The sequence below is a fragment of the Zophobas morio genome, unplaced genomic scaffold (genome assembly GCF_036711695.1).
Source record: "Zophobas morio isolate AGI-343-1 ecotype UQ-CSIRO unplaced genomic scaffold, CSIRO_AGI_Zmor_V1 ptg000108l, whole genome shotgun sequence".
In the NCBI taxonomy this organism is placed as follows: Eukaryota; Metazoa; Arthropoda; class Insecta; order Coleoptera; family Tenebrionidae; genus Zophobas; species Zophobas morio.
Genome location: NW_026972213.1, coordinates 2447228 through 2467918, shown reverse-complemented (window position 1 = coordinate 2467918; position 20691 = coordinate 2447228). Strand labels below are relative to the sequence as shown.

At 33.1% G+C, this 20691-nt stretch overlaps 4 protein-coding genes and 1 long non-coding RNA gene across 5 annotated transcripts in view; 4 read left to right on the top strand and 1 right to left on the bottom strand.

Moving 5' to 3' along the window:
• The window catches only part of LOC135144785 (protein prickle-like), an 889236-nt gene that overhangs the window by 727867 nt on the left and 140678 nt on the right, over positions 1–20691 (bottom strand). The window lies entirely within an intron of this gene.
• On the top strand, positions 4080–5877 carry LOC135144703 (myrosinase 1-like). The gene is made up of 5 exons (XM_064076760.1): positions 4080–4170; positions 4218–4989; positions 5039–5470; positions 5524–5630; positions 5680–5877. The coding sequence occupies exons 1-5, from the start codon at positions 4124–4126 to the stop codon at positions 5804–5806; spliced, it is 1485 nt and encodes a 494-aa protein (XP_063932830.1). The 5' UTR covers positions 4080–4123; the 3' UTR covers positions 5807–5877.
• Positions 7091–8923, top strand: LOC135144647 (myrosinase 1-like). The gene is made up of 5 exons (XM_064076700.1): positions 7091–7190; positions 7244–8015; positions 8066–8503; positions 8553–8659; positions 8714–8923. The coding sequence occupies exons 1-5, from the start codon at positions 7144–7146 to the stop codon at positions 8838–8840; spliced, it is 1491 nt and encodes a 496-aa protein (XP_063932770.1). The 5' UTR covers positions 7091–7143; the 3' UTR covers positions 8841–8923.
• On the top strand, positions 10708–12532 carry LOC135144658 (myrosinase 1-like). The gene is made up of 5 exons (XM_064076710.1): positions 10708–10816; positions 10872–11643; positions 11695–12129; positions 12180–12286; positions 12336–12532. The coding sequence occupies exons 1-5, from the start codon at positions 10770–10772 to the stop codon at positions 12460–12462; spliced, it is 1488 nt and encodes a 495-aa protein (XP_063932780.1). The 5' UTR covers positions 10708–10769; the 3' UTR covers positions 12463–12532.
• On the top strand, positions 14466–15397 carry LOC135144736 (uncharacterized). Its single transcript, XR_010283218.1, has 2 exons — positions 14466–14979; positions 15040–15397. It is a non-coding gene; the product is annotated as an uncharacterized LOC135144736 (long non-coding RNA).

Sequence of the window (20691 nt, the reverse complement as noted above, 5' to 3'; positions counted from 1 at the left end):
AAATTTTTTATAAATCAAAACTTTATTTTGAATGAATACAGTACAGTAATTACTTAATTAATTGAACTTCATTAAAAAACGAAAACACGGAAACTTTAATAAAAAAAGTTTCAAGTTAGGAGTGTAACATATCGACGTCTAAATCTTCAAGGCTACTGTTATCATCCTCACTATCATCCGAATTATTAACATCAATAATAATTTCATTCTGTTCTGAAATATCTAAAATGTTCGTTTTCCCAAGCACAATTTATTATTTTATCAGTATGTTTAACGTACTCAATTGTTCCAATGTACAGCCGGAATTTGATCGCTCAGATTTTACCAAATTGCACAAATATCATTAGGGGAAGAGCTGGTTCTTGGAATAATCTCATCATAATTTCTTTTAACTTTCGGCCATGCCATTTCAATAGCGTTAAAATGACTGTTGTAAGGTGGCAGCCTCAATACGCAATGCCCATGATGCTGGGCGTGTAAGTCTAAATGATAACGTTTTTGGGGTTGTTTATTAGTCAATATTCCCCAGATTTGGTCTTTCATGGCCTTTGGTAGACAATCAATCCCATTTTTATTTAAATATGCTATCATTTTTGTCTTTGTCCAACTTTTCCAGGAAGTTCTTCCTACAAATAAAGTAAAGTTTTAGTTCAATATGTGAGAAGACTAAATTGACACTTCAAGTCTACTATGATAACTTGCGTTATCTATTACAATAAGAGAAGGTTCCTGCAAACTTGGTGTAAACTGTTCTTTGAACCATTTTTCAATATTTTTCTGGTTCATGTTATCATGATAGTCCCCAGATTTGCTATTGACTTTAGAAATTAAAGACGCTCCTCCAGTAAAACCGTTTTAATTTCCAGCGTGAACCACAATGTATCTGCACCCTTCTCGAGTTTTTGCAATAGCGGTATTTACTGAACCGTCTTACTATATCATTTTGCATATGCTACCCTTACTAAATACCCACGTTTCATCAAGAAAAAGAGGTATAATTGTTTTCCTTTGTGTTGATGGTATTCACGTAAAAATGTTGTTCTTTTTAATTCAACTGAAGGCCGTTAAATCAAAAATAATCTTTTACTATTTTTCTTAAATTTGAAACCAAATTTCCTTATCCGGTTGGTTACCGATCTAGGACAAACGGTAAAATCGGGAATCTCTTCATTACTCGATCGTATAGCAACTTAATAGCTATGTACTGGAAACGATCATTTTATAGATAAATCTCCCGGACTGACGTTAAATTCACAGGATTCACTTTTGTCTTTATGTGACCAATTCTAGAAGAAACATTTTTCTTGTATTCAAGGCCAAACATGGACTTTTTTGTAGACTGTAAATAGATCTTTCCGAAATTTTCAACATTTCTGCGGCCAGTTCTGTTTTCCTTTTTTTCCTAAATTCCAAAACATCTTGGTTTTTATCAAAATAGTCTACATTTGTTTTGCTTGGTCGTTAAATCGCTTCATTTTTGACTGTTACAATTCACAAATTTCAAAATTGGACTTGTCTCACACAAAGTGGATAAGATAGAAAATGAAAAAGTTTGACTTGGTGCTATTCCACGACTTTAAAAATATCAAGTTCCACGTAAAAGTGTACAATAGAAATATTTTTCCCATACAACATTCGTCTCCACTTTTCACACCTTTAGGAGTTGAATCTCAGAAAATGCTCAAATACGTGTTTCATTGTTTGGGTTGAAGAGTATTAATACCATGTTTTACGTAAAAAATTAAATTTGCAATAGATATATTTTTCCTAAACAAACTTGGCCACCACTTTTCACTCCTTTAAGGGTTGAATCTCAGAAAATGCTTAAAATACGTGCATCATTATGCATTAATAGACAAATCGTGGCAAATTTGCAATAGAAATATTTTTCTTATACAAACTTAGCTACCACTTTTCACCCCCTTAGGGCTTGAATCTCGGAAAATGCTGAAATACGTGTTACATTATTTGTGTGAAGAGTATTTATACCAAGTTTCAAGTAAAACTTTAAATTGAACTATAGTTGGTCCCTCGGTTGGTCCTATACAAATTTTACCACTCCTTTTCACCACCTTGGGGGATGAATTTCGAGAAGTATTTTCTTAAACGATGCCTCCAGTATAAAATGAACATCCTCGCCAAATTTCAAATTTCTGTTATTTCCATTTTTTAAATTACTACCCACTAATTAATCTGAAAACAAATGTACACCATCCCAAAAATCAATGAATTATTTAGTGAACTAATCTATTTCCTAAATTATTTCAAAAGTTTAATATATGTATATTACGAACACTTTTATCTGATAACTTTAATAAGTGTTTATAATGAAAACTTGCGCCATCTGTAACGCATTACATTCTACAGAATGAAACTCGTTCTATATATATTAAATGTTTTAATTCTGTCAATGAGGTAAGAAACTTCCAATTTGGTGTTGCTATTACTGCTTATCAAGTACAAGGAGGATGGTCGGACGATGGTAAAAGTGTAAATATATGGGATCAGTTTACGCACACCCATCCTGACCTTGTAGATAACGATGACACTGGAGATGTCGCTTGTAATTCATATCACCGATAGATGGAAGATGTTCAAATTCTCACAAGTTTAGGTGTCATCTATTACAGATTTTCATTGTCGTGGTCAAGAATTTTGCCCACTTGATACGCCAATCAAATAAATGAGGTAGGTATGGAAGATTACAAAATTTGATTAGTACTTCAAAAGAAAATAGAATTGAACCTTTGTCACTCTTTACCATCGACATAATCCTCAACCCCTTCAAGAATTTGGAGAGTGGCCAAATCCTCTACTTGACATTTTTGCTGAATATACGCTAGAAAGGTGTTTACTTTAATTGATGATGATCTGAAGAACTAGATGACGTTCACTGAATCCTAACAAACGTGTATAGTTGGATATGGGCTAAAAAGTGCGGCTCCTGGTATTTCTGCAAGAGAAATTGCGAAGTACGAATACGCATATATAGAAGTTAAAGCTCATGCTAAAGCCTACCGCACATACGACGAAGAAGATAGACCAACACAGGACGGAACAGTATCTATTGTTCTAGACGGTTCATGGGTTCAGCTTACTAGTGATAGTGATGAAGATTAAGAAGCTGCCGAAGGACTTTTGTATTTTCGACTGTTTTCTTAGTTTATAATTTCAACATGGCTTGTATGCTTATGCAATAGACTTATCACCCAGATGGTAGTTTCATTCAAGTGATCATTCATCGCTTTGTTGACAGGCGCGAAAACAAAAGATTTCCCTACATCCTGTTTATCTGATTTTTCAGTAAGTGTGTTTCAATACTTATACCATTAATATGGTACAGTGGACTAAGTTAGTATTTCAACCTATCAGGATCCTTCATGGAATAATTCAGTTTGGTTGGATCAAAGTTGTTCCAGGGGGAATCAGGAAGCTTCTTAGCTGAGTTGATCAGACTTACATTCATCCAGATTTTGTAATTACTGAAAATGGGTTTTCCGACTGGATGATCAGAACAGAAATTATTATGCTGTAAACCATTAAAAGTAGGACAAAACAGTCGATAAAATTATCTAATTTTAGGAGTATTTGACTCGTGTTCACGAAGGTGTACTAGAATATGGTATTTATGTTACAAGGTATACAGTTTGGAGTCTGATAGGTACTTTTTTAGGGGAAAATTGGGTATACGAGTATATCAAGGTGACTGTGAAGATTCAGACAGAACAAGAACTATCAAAAATTCTGGCGAATATTATAAAAATGTAATCCCCATTAAATAAATAGCGGGCAGATACATGTGAAGAATGAGGAAACCCAGAAAACTAAGATTTAGTTGCTGGCTATAACGTACAGGAGTTAAACGGCAACAAATGTAAACAAGTTAAATACAAAACCGAATTAGGAATTCCGCTTAAAATTAAAACATCAGATTATAAATAATATAAATTTGATAATCCATCCCACGAGCCGCCACTGATTAAACAATTTTAAATTGACGAGTTAATCTTTTTCAACAATGATTTTAAAAGTCAGATGTACATCACAACGCATTTATCTGATAACTACTCCAAGTGCTTAAAAACAACAGCTGAACCATCTGTAAAGCATTACCTTTTACAAAATGAATGTTGCCGTGCATATATTTAATGTTTTAATATTTTTCCTGGGGTAATAATAATACGATTAAAATTTATTTATAAAATAAATATTTTCAGTGAATCACTCAGCGAACCGTCAAACAAAAAGTTTCCAGAAAACTTCAAGTTCGGTGTTGCCACTGCTGCTTATCAAATAGAGGGAGGATGGGCAGACGATGGTAAAGGTGTAAGTGTGTGGGACCAATTTGCCCACACCTATCCTGATCGCGTAGCTAATGGTGACAATGGAGACGTCGCTTGCGATTCATATCATAGATACTTGGAAGATGTTGAAATGCTTGCAAATATGGGTGTTAACCACTACCGATTTTCGTTGTCATGGCCAAGAATTTTGCCTACCGGATATACGAATCAAATAAATGAAGCAGGTGTGACTTACTACAAAAATCTGATTAGTGCCTTAAAAGAAAATGGAATTGAACCTTTTATCACCCTGTACCATGGAGATCTTCCTCAAACCCTCCAGGACATTGGTGGTTGGCCAAATCCTCTACTTGCCGATATTTTTGCTGAATTTGCTAGAACAGCGTTCAGTTTATTTGGTGATGATGTGAAGAACTGGACGACGATCAATGAACCCAAACAAACATGTATAACTGGATATGGCCTAGGAAATTCAGCTCCTGGTGCTTCAGCAAGTGGGATTGGAGAGTACGAATGCATGCATACACTATTGAGAGCTCATGCTAAAGCTTATCATATATACGACGAAGAATTTAGAGCGACACAGAATGGAAGAGTGTCCATTGTTTTAGATACTGCCTGGTTTGAGCCTGCAAGTGATAGTGAAGATGACATAGAAGCGGCCGAAAGAGCTTTACAATTTGAGGCGAGTTTTTAAATTTTTCTTCTAATTGGATTGTATTTTATAATTACAGCATGGCTGGTGTGCTCATCCAGTATATCACCCAGATGGTAATTATCCTCAAGTAATGATAGACCGCATTGCTGAGAGAAGCCAAAAGGAAGGTTTTTCGAAATCTCGTTTACCCGAATTTTCAGCAGAAGAAGTAGATTATATACGAGGAACTTTTGATTTTTTGAGTCTCAATACTTATACTACCAATCTGGCAAAGTGGACTACTGATCATGAAATTGGTACTCCTGGATATTATGCAGATCTCAGTGTTTCAACATACCAAGATCCTTCTTGGAATGGTTCAGCCTGGATAAAGGTAGTTCCATGGGGATTGAGAAAACTTCTTAACTGGATCGATCAGACTTATGATCATCCAGAAATTGTTATTACTGAAAACGGATATGCTGATGATGGACGACTAGACGATCCGGACAGAATCAACTATTATGCGGTAAGCCAATGTAAATATCAAAGCAAACATCAAACCAAAGTATCTCATTTTAGGAATATTTGACTGCTGTTCTAGAAAGTATTTATGAAGATGGTCTTAACGTTACAGCATACACCGCTTGGAGTTTGATGGATAATTTTGAATGGACAAGCGGATATACGTAATTATTGATTAAATTTTTTATACAATATTAACTAAAGACATTTTAGAATAAAATTTGGTTTATACCAGGTGGATTTTGAAAATCCCAACAGAACACGAACAATCAAAAGTTCTGCTGACTATTACAAAAATGTCATCGCTAATAAATGTCTAGTTGATACATGTGAAGAATGAAAAAAGAATAAACGACTTACGATTATGTAAATGCTATAAGATTTTGTGTAATAAAACCACTTAAAACGGGATGACGTTGATTGTTTTAATGGTTAATTGTACCACAGAGTAACTTATGTAGATTCAACTTTAATTTTTCAATACAGAATTAAATGACAACATAACACCTTATGCATAAAAATATCAATATCGTTAAAATGGTTCGTTCCTTCATTTGAATCTAAAATAAACCGTCTCACACTAAAATAGACGTGGTCACTTTTGATCCACGGATTTTCAGGTTCAAGTATTTCCGAAACTTTCGAAAACACTCGTTATATTTAAGACCATTCTGCTGCCAACTGCCATGCAGTCATTTCATAAAGTATAAGCTCTGGTTTTGGTCAATATTATTCATATTTGATATTGTAGTAGTATTGTATTTTAATTAATTATCGATCTGGAGACATTTCACAGCTCCTAGAATATGAAAAGTTATGTCTCCGTTTCCATCTGTCTCTCATCTGTTGGTGATTTTGTTAGACGCTTATCTTCAACACTACACCAATGTTGTAGAATTTAAATACCAAATTTTATTAAGCCTCAAAGTAATATGCCTCTGTACCTGTGACTTATTCATTTATCTTCATTTATATTTTAACATTTAGCACGATAAAAAAATCATAATAAATCTATTAAATCTTTCTAAAAAATTTACGTTATAAAAAATTGGTCTTGTTTAATTCGTTCAAGGTAGAGAAGTTTTGTCTAGATAACTTTAGATCGTATTTTTAATGGAAATATTTCAAGTAACTGTTTTATCATAAATTAGACTAAATTCTTGTCAGTTTTATTCTTTAACACGCTAAGTATAAATGATCAGTATTGCAAACAATGGTTTGACAGGTACATTCACAGAACGCGTTTTTGTTTGTCATTATCTGATTATATCAGTAAATATTTAAAAAGTACTTGATCTTATTTATCAGATCAGTGAAATTTGAACATCTGAATAACAATAGACTAAATTAAAAAAGTTAAAACCAAAATATACGGACTCGTATTTAGCTCCAGCTGAGATATACCTACTTATTTTTTATTGAGCATAATATTCAGGTATAATATTTCCATTTTTAAGTTACTACTCACTAATTAACTTGAAAACAAATATACAGTATCGCAAAAATCAGCGAAATCTACGTTTATCCATAAATGAATTAATTTCAGATTAGTGAACTAATCTATTTCCTAAATTATTTCAAAAGTTGAATGTATGTTACAAACACTTTTATCTGATAACTTTAACAAGTGTTTATAAAGAAAAATTAAGCTATCTGTAACGCACTACATTCTACAGAATGAACCTCGTTCTACATATATTAAATGTTTTAATTCTTTTACTGAGGTAAGAACAGTATTACGTACTCTAAAACTGATTTTCAAAATGAATATTTTCAGTGAATCACTCAGCGAACCGTCTAACAAAAAATTTCCTGAAAATTTCCGGTTTGGTGTTGCTACTGCTGCTTATCAAGTAGAAGGAGGATGGTCGGACGATGGTAAAGGCGTAAATATATGGGATCAGTTTACGCACACCCATCCTGACAGCGTAGTTAACGGTGACACTGGAGATATCGCTTGTGATTCATATCACAGATACATGGAAGATGTTGAAATGCTCAAAAATTTAGGTGTCAACTATTACAGATTTTCATTGTCGTGGTCAAGAATTTTGCCCACTGGATACACCAATCAAATAAATGAAGCAGGTGTGGAATATTACAAAAATTTTATTAGTGCTTTGAAAGAAAACGGAATTGAACCTTTCGTTACTCTTTACCATTGGGATCTTCCTCAACCCCTTCAAGAAATTGGAGGGTGGCCAAATCCTCTACTTGAAGACATTTTTGCTGAATACGCTAGAACGGCGTTTTCTTTATTTGGTGAAGAAGTGAAGAACTGGATGACGTTTAATGAACCCAAACAAACGTGTTTAGCTGGATATGGTCTAGGAAGTGCGGCTCCTGGTATTTCTGCAAGTGGGATTGGAGAATACGAATGCATGCATACAATTATGAAAGCTCATGCTAGAGCGTATCACATATACGATGAAGAATTTAGACCAACACAGAGTGGAAGAATATCCATTGTTTTGGACACTGGTTGGTATGAACCTGCTAGTGATAGCGAAGAAGATATGGAAGCTGCTGAAAGATCTCTACAGTTTGAAGTGAATAGTTTAACTGTGTTTTCTACTTTGTACTTATTTCATAATTTCAGCACGGCTGGTGTGCACATCCAATATATCACCCAGATGGGAATTACCCTCAAGTAATGATAGACCGGATTGCTGACAGGAGCCAAAAGGAAGGTTTTTCTAAATCTCGTTTACCTGAATTTTCAGCTGAAGAAATAGAGTACATACGAGGAACTTTTGATTTTTTGTGTATCAATACTTATACGACTAGTATGGTAAAGTGGACTAATGATTATGAAATAGGTACTCCTGGATTTTACGCAGACGTCAGTGTTTCAACCTATCAAGATCCTTCATGGAATGGTTCAGCATCTAGTTGGCTTAAAGTCGTTCCATGGGGAATGAGAAAACTTCTGAATTGGATCGATCAGACTTACAATCATCCAGAAATTGTTATTACCGAAAACGGATATTCTGATGATGGACGACTAGATGATCCAAATAGATTAAACTATTACGCTGTAAGGCAGCGAAAATAACACAACAGTAAATAAAAATATCTCATTGTAGGAATATTTGACCAGCCTTCTAGAAGCGATTCTTGAAGATGGTGTTAACGTTTCAGGGTATACAGCTTGGAGTCTGATGGATAATTTTGAGTGGACAAGTGGATACACGTAACTACGATTTATTTTTTTTTTTAACAATGTTATTAATTGAAGGCATTTTAGAGTAAAATTTGGTCTATACCAAGTTGATTTTGACAATCCCAACAGAACAAGAACCATCAAAGGTTCTGGTGAATATTACAAAAACGTCATTGCCAGTAAATGTCTAGTTGACACATGTGAAGAATGAATAAGATGAAGCAAATTCCGATTATGGGAAAGCTACCACAAAATATGAGAGCTTGAATAATAAAAACGTTTAAAATTTTGAAATGTTGTTTGATTTAATAGTTAATGCTCGGCTAATTTTAAAACCTGAATAAATAGATTTATTCGATTTAGCTCTCCCAAATTATGGAAAAAAATATCTTCCGTTTTCATATTGCTACGAAAGAAACCCATACGCCGCCCCGGTACGACGTCTAGGGGTTCTAGTATGTATGGCGATGAAGAGTGACTGATCGTCGGTGACGGCGGCCGGGCGGCGTTTGATAAAGAAAAGCCTGGAAGCGGAAGTCGCGATGGGTATTCCAGAAAGACGTCAATTGCGAAACATCTAGAAGGGAAGTATTTGTTTAAATAGAGGCCACCTTCGGGAACGAGATTATTCAGTCAACGAGTCGAGTCCAACGAGTGCCGCGAAAATCCAAACAAGTTGCACCGGAATTATTTTGTACATAATCGCTGCGTAATTAGTCGTGTAGATTTGAGTTACCAAGAAATAAATTGTTGAATTTAACCCACGTCGATTTTAATTACCGATCATCATAACAATATATATCTTCTGTTATATGTTCGAAATTTTATTCAACTAGTAATCTCAGAAATTATCGAATATCTTATTGCAAAATTTTATATTATTTTTAAAATACCATGCGGATGATAAAACGCTAACTAAAGTTTATTATAATCATCCTCATTATAAATTTGGTCAAATCAATCAAAATTTTATTAAGCAAATCCTATTCAAAAAGTGCAAAATAAAATAATTCTACTAGACTTGTGGTTTATTAATTTCATGTTAAGTCTACGTTTTTGAAAAAATTCAAAATTTTACAATTTAACTTAGAAACCATAAAACCGACTGTTCTGAAATTTTGCACTTGCTTTAAATTTGTCGTGTACACGCATGCTAAATTAGAAATTAGAATTCATCTGCTCACACCTCTCAAAAACCTCAAAACGGCATATTGGACTTCCTGGAACGTTCTTCAGTTACACATTAATTAATTTTTAGTACGGGCTATTTTGACGGGATAACGTAGATTTTCAATAATCGTTGTATGGGTAGCTAACCATTTCCTCAAAGCGGTGAACCCCCACATTCCAATTTCGAAGATACTTCACAAGTGTGGCGTTCCCAGAACTTAAAAACATTTAGGATATAGGAATATAATTTAAACTGTTGAGGTCGCACCATGACACCAATAATAATTGTGTTTTATCATACGTTTTATCAGTCATATTTTTGTAAAAATAATATAGATATAAATTTTCGAATGCCCTTCGACGATACCTTGAAAATTTGTCGGCACCATTTCTTAATTATACATTGTCTATGAATAGTAATTAGTATTTTCACAGTGGTCTAGCGCTATTAAAATGCTCTGTATTTTATTATAAAATCAGTGAACAATTGTGAAATACTTGATTATTTTATTTTACAAATAAGTACGTAAGTGAAATTTAAACAGATGATAAAGTAGACTAAGTTAAATAAAAACTTTTTTTTCTATTTTTCCAGAGAAATGTTGAATGACCCCAAGAACTATTGTTTCTAATATGATGCTGATTAATAGTACCTGATTGAAAAAAAAATCCGCTAGTATGCCGTGCAATTTATTTTTAAAATATTGATCTAGGCATTGCAGCAAGTTGACCGTAACTGTCACACTGAATAAAATACACGGAATACTAGATGACTTTTTTCCGATCATACGGTATAATCCAAACAATTTTAAGTTAACGAACTAATCTTTTTCCACAGTTGTTTCAAAAGTCTCACGTATGCACATCTAAAACGCATTTATCGCTTATTTTGCACAGAATGAACTGATAACTTGCTAGAAGTATTTATAAAGAACAGGTGAACAATCTGTAAAAGATTACATTTTACAAAATGTACGTTGTTGTACATATATTAAGTATTTTATTCTATCTGCTGGGGTAAGCACAATATTAGTTGTTATAAAAATATAATTTATTGAATAACTATTTTCAGAGAATCACTCAGCGAACCATCTAATAAAAAATTTCCTGAAAACTTCCAGTTCGGCGTTGCCACTGCTGCTTATCAAATAGAAGGAGGATGGGCAGACGATGGTAAAGGTGTAAACATCTGGGATCAGCTAGCGCACACTCACCCTGAGAAAATCGCTAACAATGCAAGTGGAGACGTTGCTTGTGATTCGTATCACAGATACATGGAAGATGTTGAAATGCTCACAAATCTGGGTGTCAACTTTTACAGATTATCGTTGTCGTGGTCAAGAATTTTGCCCACTGGATACACCAATCAAATAAACGAGGCAGGTGTGGAATACTATAAAAATTTGTTTAGTGCCTTGAAAGAAAACGGAATTGAACCTTTCGTCACTCTGTACCATTGGGACCTTCCTGAACCCCTTCAAGAAATTGGCGGATGGCCAAATCCTCTACTTGCCGATATTTTTGCTGATTATGCTCGGACGGTGTTTAGTTTATTTGGTGATGACGTGAAGAACTGGATGACGTTCAATGAACCGAAACAAACTTGTCTAGCTGGATATGGGGTAGGAACCTTGGCACCTAGTATTTCTTCAAGTGGCATTGGAGATTATCAATGCGCCCATACTCTAATTAAAGCTCACGCTAAGGCTTATCATATATACGACGAAGAATTTAGACCAACACAGAACGGAAGAGTATCTATTGTTGTAGACACCACGTGGTATGAGCCTGCTAGTGATAGTGACGAAGACAAGGAAGCTGCCGAAAGAAAGATACAATTTAACGTGAGCTTTTGTTTTTTTCTTTTTTTCTTAACTTGTAGTACATAATTTCAGTATGGCTGGTACGCAAATCCAATATATCACCCAGACGGTAATTACCCACAAGTAATGATAGATCGCGTTGCAGACAGAAGCCAAAAGGAAGGTTTTCCCAAATCCCGTTTACCTGAATTTTCAGCAGAAGAAATCGATTATATAAAAGGAACTTTCGATTTTCTTGCTCTTAATACTTATACGACAGAGTTAGCAAAATGGACCAATGATTATGAGATTGGAACCCCTTCATATGACGCAGATGTCAGTGTATCAACATACCAAGATACTTCGTATAATAGTTCAGCTGCTGGTTGGAGAGTAATTCCTTGGGGAATGAGACGAGTTCTCAACTGGATCGACCAAGCTTACGACCATCCAGAAATTGTTATTACTGAAAACGGATACGCTGACGACGGACGATTGACCGACGAGAATAGAATAATTTACTATGCTGTAAATGGTACATCAGCGAAACGAAAATAAATAAATACGTTTAATTTTAGGAATATTTGACCAACGTTCTGGAAGCTATATTCGAGGATGGCGTCAATGTCACCGGTTATGCGGCTTGGAGTTTAATGGATAATTTTGAATGGACAAGTGGATATACGTAATTATTGATTAATTATTTAACACCATCTTAATTAAAAATATTTTAGAGTAAAGTTTGGTCTATACCAGGTGGATTTTGACAATCCCAACAGAACAAGAACAATTAAAAGTTCAGCTATATATTATAAAAATGTCATCGCTAATAAATGTCTAGTTAATACATGTGAAGAATGACAAAAATAAAACAAGTTATGGTTATGTAAATGCTATGAAATCTTGTATAATAAAACCTCATGAAACGTGACCATATTGTTTGATTTAATAGTAATGGACACTCGCTTACACTATTATAAGTAAATTTGACCTAAACGATGTTCTATGAAAAACTTTTTAAAGTAATGTTGATAGTTGATTTCGACAATACCAACAGAACAATAACTGTAAAAAGTTCTGGTGAAAAATACTGATTTATTACAAAAGTGTAACAGCCAGTAAGCGTCGAACCGATACTTGTTAAGATTGATTTTACACCTTAATACGAAACAAAATGCTTGACATAAAGTACTAAACTGTCTAGAATAAAAAGGTAATTACAATTAAATTATGCGTGAACTACTAACTCACAAGCAGAACTTAAAACACTACGTTATGTATCCAGTTGGTCACGTAACGTTATCACAGCAATGAAAAAAGCTAAAAGTAAAAAAAAGACGCAAAATATTATCCTAAGGGTTATTCATTGCTCACTTGTTCAAAAAACGCGTCCACTTTATCTTACTCCGAACAGACTTTTTGACTTCGTCAAGTTTTTTTCATCGTTCTTCGTATTACAAAGCGGTGAATAATAAGATTTATAATAAAAGCAACAACTAGGAAAACTACAACTAATAAATGTTACAGCAATTAAAAAAAAGCTGAAAAACTTCAATTACCACATTTTTTGTTCAATAATAAGTAATTATTGTTAAATATTCCACAAATATTTAAAATTTGAATACTATAAATCAAATATAACAATATCTACACGGAAAATTTTGCAATGTTGAGCATCAATTATAGCAAATGATGTGTCAAGATAATCTTCCTCTATCTCTTAAATTCGCTTTTAATAAATTTTCCATTAATATGAAATGGATAAAATCTGGCACGAACTTTGATATATGTCATGATCATAATCATGAATCATATTTACGTATAAAAACGTGAAGAAACTATCAGCTTGTCAAGCATGCACTTGACGTTAGAAAAATAATTCCATTACATCAACTATTGTTAAGAGTGATCTAAACAAACAATCAAGATCTGATGGTATCAACATACGTGAAAAAGCAAAAATATAAACACGTATTTTTATTGAAGACTGCTGTGATGATCAGAGTTTATCGTTACAAACTAGAAACTGCAAATTACGTTTATTCGTGTCATCATATAAAATGATTAATACAAGTTATGTGTCGCTTGCACATAAAACTGGCAAAAAATTGTGATACAAATCATTAACATAAATATAAAAAGGAGCTGACCTTAAACTGGATCTCGTAGTACTTCGTATTCGACTGGTAGGAAGTTGGAAAATACATAATACGAGTACAACGGGTGTTCAATTGAAAAAGTCATCAAGTTGGTTTTGATGTTTTGTAAACATTGTGAAGTATGTCTATAATTAACCTCAAATTTAATCGATGACGCGGAAATGTCAATTATATAGAGCAGTATAAATTAATATAAATAAAATACGTACATGCGTTTTTCTCTACGTTTTCTTCTATCAAAAAAGCAACACCACCTTGATGACTCTTGTAATTAAACACCCGATATATAAAATTTTCTGTACCAGGTTCGAAAATAATTATGTAATGTAAGTGCAACTAGAGGGACGGTTGTTCCAAATGTTTTTTTGTTCTAATTAGAATATAAAATCAAACAGATTCTCAAGCTTTTCAGAAGTCGAAGAACCTGCACAAAGTAAATTCACTCTTCTCGAAATTGAAATTTGTTACTACTATAAAGACGTACTACAATCAGTTTGATTGAGTTGATTCTACTGTTAGTAAATGGACCGTGAGGCTCAAAGAAAAGTAGCGAAATACCATAATACAGTAGAAGTCCGATAATGTGAATTTGTTGTCATAATGTGAACACACAGAAAAAAGTCGTGTAAATTTACAATTATTTTACTGTTGCTTTTTATGTATTTTTTTACTTAAATTTAGTAAATTTACGTAAGTTAGCAGCATTGTGCATAAAATAAGTAAACTTGTGTCACTATTTGTATTTTCACAAGTCAAATTGAAAAAACACAATACAGAATCGCAATTGTAAATGTATATTCACTTTATAAATGAATTATACTTTATAATACCGTAAATATACTAACATTTTTTACAATTACTTCCAACTTTGTAAAATAATCCAGTCTACCGGTGAAATCACATGCATACTGTGAATTGTTGATGCGCACGCAATCATTACTATAACGCTTGCAGGTTATAACAAGTTGGAGTGCATTAGTTGTGGTAATATATTTTGTACAAAATAGTGTATTTTGTTGTTAAAGGTAAGTACTTTACTATTCTGGTTTACTATTTTCCTCCAGTTACAAAAGTACACTTTCCAGGCGGATAATTACTTACTATAATTTGCCCATGTCACCTTTAATTGTTATGTTAATGCAATTTTTATCACAGGGTGATGATATGAATAATTTAAATGAAATCATCAAGGTGGCTGCGCCATGTGTAATTGAAATAGGCAAGTATTTAAAACGTCTTTGTACCTATAACATTTTAATGTATTTTTGTATTTTTCTAGAGAGCGATCCACAAACAATTTATCACGTAGTTTTAGAACGACAAGTAGTGATTCCAAGTGTTGTCACTTTAAAAGATGCAGTATCTTGGGCGTTTGGATTATATTTTATAATGAATTTAGAATATCCAGACGAAGTATCAGCAGTTTTGGAAATGATGCAAAGATTTTTTTTGAAAATACATCCAGATCAAGGATCCAAATCAAAAAGAATAACACCAACAAAACGCAAAGTAATTGGCCTTATGAACAAATTAAATTAATGTAAAGTATATACAACATCAATGACTTTGTTTTGTGTTTATGATTTTATTACATGTTTATTATGTTTTTCACCATAAAATAAAAGGTTCACTTTGTCCGACATGGTTTCTTTGATTAAAACTAGTACTAAAAATAACAATAATTTGTGTAAATTTACATATCAATTCACGGAAATTTACATACCAATTCACGGAAATTTACATACCCATTCACGGAAATTTACATATTTTATTGTAAATTTACAATCGTCAAAATTACATTTTACTTGTAATTTTACATGTTCTTTTGTAATTTCGATTTACATTCAAAAAGTAAATATCACATTCAAACTTAAAAATACATTTCGTTGGAATATTACCCTTATTATCTCGGGTTACAAATTACCTGTGATTTTCACAGTAAATTTACAAGTAAACTTTTTTCTGTGCACGAAAATTTTTACACTGAATGCCGTATAGTGTGAACAGCGGAAGTACTCGCTTATGTGAACATTTTTTTTGTTTGATTTCATGCGATTTGTTATGTCTCAATGCTGATTTCCAAGAATTTCCTACCCGTTTGCTTGTACGGAATCATTTTCTGCATTGTTCCAATGTTGGGTCAATTTTTACACACAAATGTCGTCGAAGAAAGTGAAATACCAGTGCTTAACATTGCAACAAAAGTTAAAGATTTTGAAGGAACATGAATCAAAAAGCGCGAAGTATAAGCACAAATCCAAATTTTACCGCCAGTGATAGCTGGCTTCAACGATTTAAGACTCGCATTCGAATTCGTTTGCTGAAAATGTCCGAAGAAAAACTGCGTAGCCAACCAGAATTATGCCCGTTTGCACCAACGTTTAAGTCAGATACTTAAAATTTAAGAATTTCTTAAAAGCAACAATGTGTTGCACCAACGTTTAAGTCTTTCTTGAAGGGTTCTATGAAATCTTTAATTTAAGCGCCCGATTACCTGAGGCTTAAATTTGTAAGCAATGCTTAACGAGACACAACGATACAACGCATGTGCGGTACCCATGGTAACAGAACAACACTTTATTTCTATTGGATAATAATTTTGGTGATTACATGAAATAAAAAATTTCCAATTTTGTGACGATTCCATCATTTTTATCAGTGCTCAAAAGTGTATCTGAAGTGTAAAATAAAGTCTTAACAATTTAAAAATAAATATAAAGGAGGTATGTACCACAGTTACAATGTTTTGTTGTAAAGAATAACATGTTTTTTTCGTGTTCGTAAAAAGTGGAACATTTTTTATTAATTTTTGTTTATAAAGGATACGTTTATTTCATGGCACTAGAAGCGTGTCATAGTGTTTCATTTTTTCACGCATTTAAATGAAAAAGTGTCGTAGTGTGCAATTTTTTAAAGGAAGACATTCGTGCGGCAAATTTTCCATCTCGTGAAAAAAATATACACTTTACTCACTAGTTGCATAAATAACTATTTTTCATATGAACAATAAAAAGCGCCAGAGGGGAGCGAGAAACTACAATTATTTGAGGCACAACTGAACAAGAATAGGAAGAGAAAATATGGAATTATAGGTGCGAAAGCGAACTTTAGAGTTAGACATTGAAATAAAAAAGAAACAGAAAAATAAATTTAAGCGTAATAACATGGAAATGTAATAAAATCTCAAATTAAAAAGTAATATAGCATAGATTTGTTAATATTATGAATTTCCCAAAAAAAAAAAGTTATAAAACTTCTTCTAAATTCATTTCCCGTCCCCCGGTTTTGAACAATATTGACCTGGTATTTGACTATCTTCTAAGCCCATTTTTTATTAAACACCTAACCAACGTTAGAGAAAATAAATATCAGCACTATTCGAACTACACACGTACAAACTAACGTAAAATATTTGACGTTTCTATACAAACAAGCGTTAGTGTTGCCAATAGAAATGAAACTTTTACACAATTCCCCAACTAAGTATTACTGGGTTAAGTCGAGTCTAAGCGGCGACGGTGCAACAACTGTACAATTTAAGAAGTAGTTACTTTTAAGAATTGCTTAGCTAAGCAATGCTTACCGCTAACGTTGGTGCAAATGGGCATAGTGGATCCTTTTCATTTCTGCGACAACAAGAACTGCCCTTGAAAGCTGTGCTCGTATTGAATAACTGTACTATCTCATCCTCCCGGAGAAACATTAAAAACAGATGATGGAATGATTTTCGCAGTTTATCTATCTCCAAATGTAACACCATTGATCCAACCAATTGATCAAAATGTATTGAGACTTACAAAGCTATGCTACAGAAGGAGTTTGTCAGGTTGCATTGTTGCACAGACGGACGATTTAGCCAAAAGTTTAAAACATTCAACAATAAAGTATGCTATCCTACATTTAACAGCTGTCTGGGAAAAATTGAGCTCCACAGTGATCGCTAAATGTTGAGGATTTTTTGAGGAAGAATGCAGTCATGAAGACGATGTTCAGGTGTTTTTAGAAATAATCTGAATGTTGAATTCCAAAGTCTAGTAAAGGATACAATAACCTTATTACATGAAGTAGTACCGATACGATTTTACTTAAAGCATGGATGTAGATGATGTTTATATTTTTGTAGGGTGAAAACACTGCTGTCGACATAGAGAACTGGAACACTGATCATATTTTGCAGGAAAATGAACAGGATCAAGATGAAAAAAGCCATAGTGAAATAAATGGCGTGGAAATTAGTAGTATTTTCGTTTTTTTTTTTTTTATTCTATTTAATAACGTTACCCAACAGGCCGGAGGTCCAATTACAGGGTAACGGGGGACGTACACAACACCCAGAGCAGTAGTGAAAAAGAAGGAGTAGAAGAAGGAGAAGAAGAAGAAGAAGAAGAAGAAATAGTACCATATTCTGAAGCCATAAAAACTTTAAATCTTTCGATACAGTGGGCTCCACAAAATAAAATAGAGATCCACCATATTTTAAGTCTGCAATTCATCCACAAAAAGGCTGTTTCAGCTATTTTAAATAGAAAAAAAATCAATCGAAAATTACATCATTTTTTGTAAGACATTAATAAATTTAATCGTGTATATTTACATAATAATTTTGTTTATCTTTCGTATTTAAAGATTTCCTGCTACAACCTGTCATAAATTATTATTTTTCAATATCGGCTTACGATGTTTTTATGACCATGTCCGGTAATCGTCTATCCCGGTGCGGCAGGTATGTACATTTTAGAAAGAATTGCTGGTTCCGTTTAAGGCAAAATAAGTACAATTTCTTAGAAAGGTATTTAAACCCCTTATAGGATCAAAGGCTGCTTGGCAGGCCGGAATCACCAAAGCGCAACTTTAAATTTTCAGATTTTTGTTGAACACTCATTTTATTTTAATCTCGTTTCACGATTTCTGAGAATATATCACGACAAATTATCCTACCGAGGGTTGTAAAAATATTAATTTTATTGCCCAACATTTACACTTAAACATAATCGGCACATTCTAGGGCAAAACGGACCTGCCAAGCCCGCCTCGCGTTAGGTCCAACAATGAAAAAGTGAAGAAATGACACATGTGGCAACAGGAAAAGATGTTACATTTGTCTGAAAAATAAAGATATAAAACAGTAACAAATATGCGATTTATGCGAGAGAAATGTATGTATTGAACATTCGATTAGTCGATTACAGAACTAATTTGTGCTAATTGAAAAAATTAATCATTATGTAACACGCAATTATTATTTTCTAAAAATAATATCTTAAACAAATATTTTTACATTAAAATTACTCTTATTTAATAACACAAATACAATCAGCGGGCCTATCGGACCCGGGTTGCTCAGGTACATACACAGATAAAATGCATTGCCCCGACAAGCGTAAAACGCAGTGAATAGTGAATTGTGGTTTATGATTTTTAAAATACCATCTTAACCATGGCTTAGATTTATTTCCCCTCAGGATTATATTTAAAGAAGTATAAGTACTGAAGGCTACACTTTCACGGCCGATGTATATTTTAAGTAATATCTCAATTGCCGGTTACCTTTTTTAGGTCCGATTGTGTTGATTTTTGTTAAAAGTGGTAAAAAAAAATATTTTAATCTTAATTTGACGTTAGGATAGCAAAAAGCGCTCATCACTCACCATGTGCGTGATCGGCCTCTCGGAAAGAAATTCTAGTCACCGGCCGATCTCGCACAGGCTGCGTGATAATAAAATTTTATTTTTTCACCTTCAGAAGCTAAAACAAAAATCAATTAAAAAAGAATTATTTATTAAAACGTTATAAAAAATATGTATATGTTACAGCTAATATCCGAAATCCGTTATTATGCATAATAACTAGACATTTTAGGAATTATGCATAATAACTAAACTAATCAGTTATTATGCATAATAACCGGAAACATTAGGAATTATGCGTAATAACTGAAATTTTCAGTTATTATGCATAATAACGGAAACGTTTAGGTAATATTGATAATAACTAACAGAGGAACAGGAATTATGCATAATATTTTCCAAAAAGCTACCCAGCCTGCCTCGTTTTCCCCTGCATATCACATGTACATTTGATTTAAAAAAAGGGACAAATCACAGTTATATAAACGTCATATTCCCATTGCTTTTCATTGATCTATGAGAACCTGAATTGCTCATCTTGTCCCGTTTTTTTGAAATCAGCTGGACATGTTATAGGTCAGTGCCGAAGCCTTTGAAAATGGTAAAAAGTGAAAAAAATTAGAACAGGATGATACCCATTGGAAAATCAACAAAATATAACAAAAATAAAGGGAAAAATAATTTACGGGCGATCTGAGGTCCGGAAGAGGGAAAGGTTGAGCTTTTAAGGGTAGAAAACGGGATCACGATTTCCGGCAAAAATATCGAAAAAAGTTAAATGGCAAAGTTGTAGGTAATAAAAAGATCTATAACTTTTGTATTACCACTTTCTTTACATAACTTCAAAATTTATGCGAAAAATGCAAATAACCGAGTTTTTGGTTTTTTATTTTTATCTCCCACAAAAATTTTTTTTAACGAAATTTGGTGAAAACTTACCAATTTATGTCCCAAACTCACTGTAATTTTTTTGATTCAAAATATTTATTTTTATCCCTTATTTTGATTTAATATCGAAAAACCACCCTAATTTTCCATCGAAAATTCTCACGTCAAAATATTTGCTTTTTTAAAAAAATCGGTGTGCTTTTTATTCGCTGAAATCTCTGCTTTCTGAAGGTGTAAAAAAAAATTATACATTACTATGGCAAATTTTCACAGGAAATGCAAAAAAACGAAAACACTCGAATTCAAAAATTTGTTTTTAATTATTATTTAAAATTTGGAGCTATTTATTAAAAGGTACACGTTAATTACTCGAAAAACATAATATTCCATGTTACATTGATAAATTAAAAAATTGC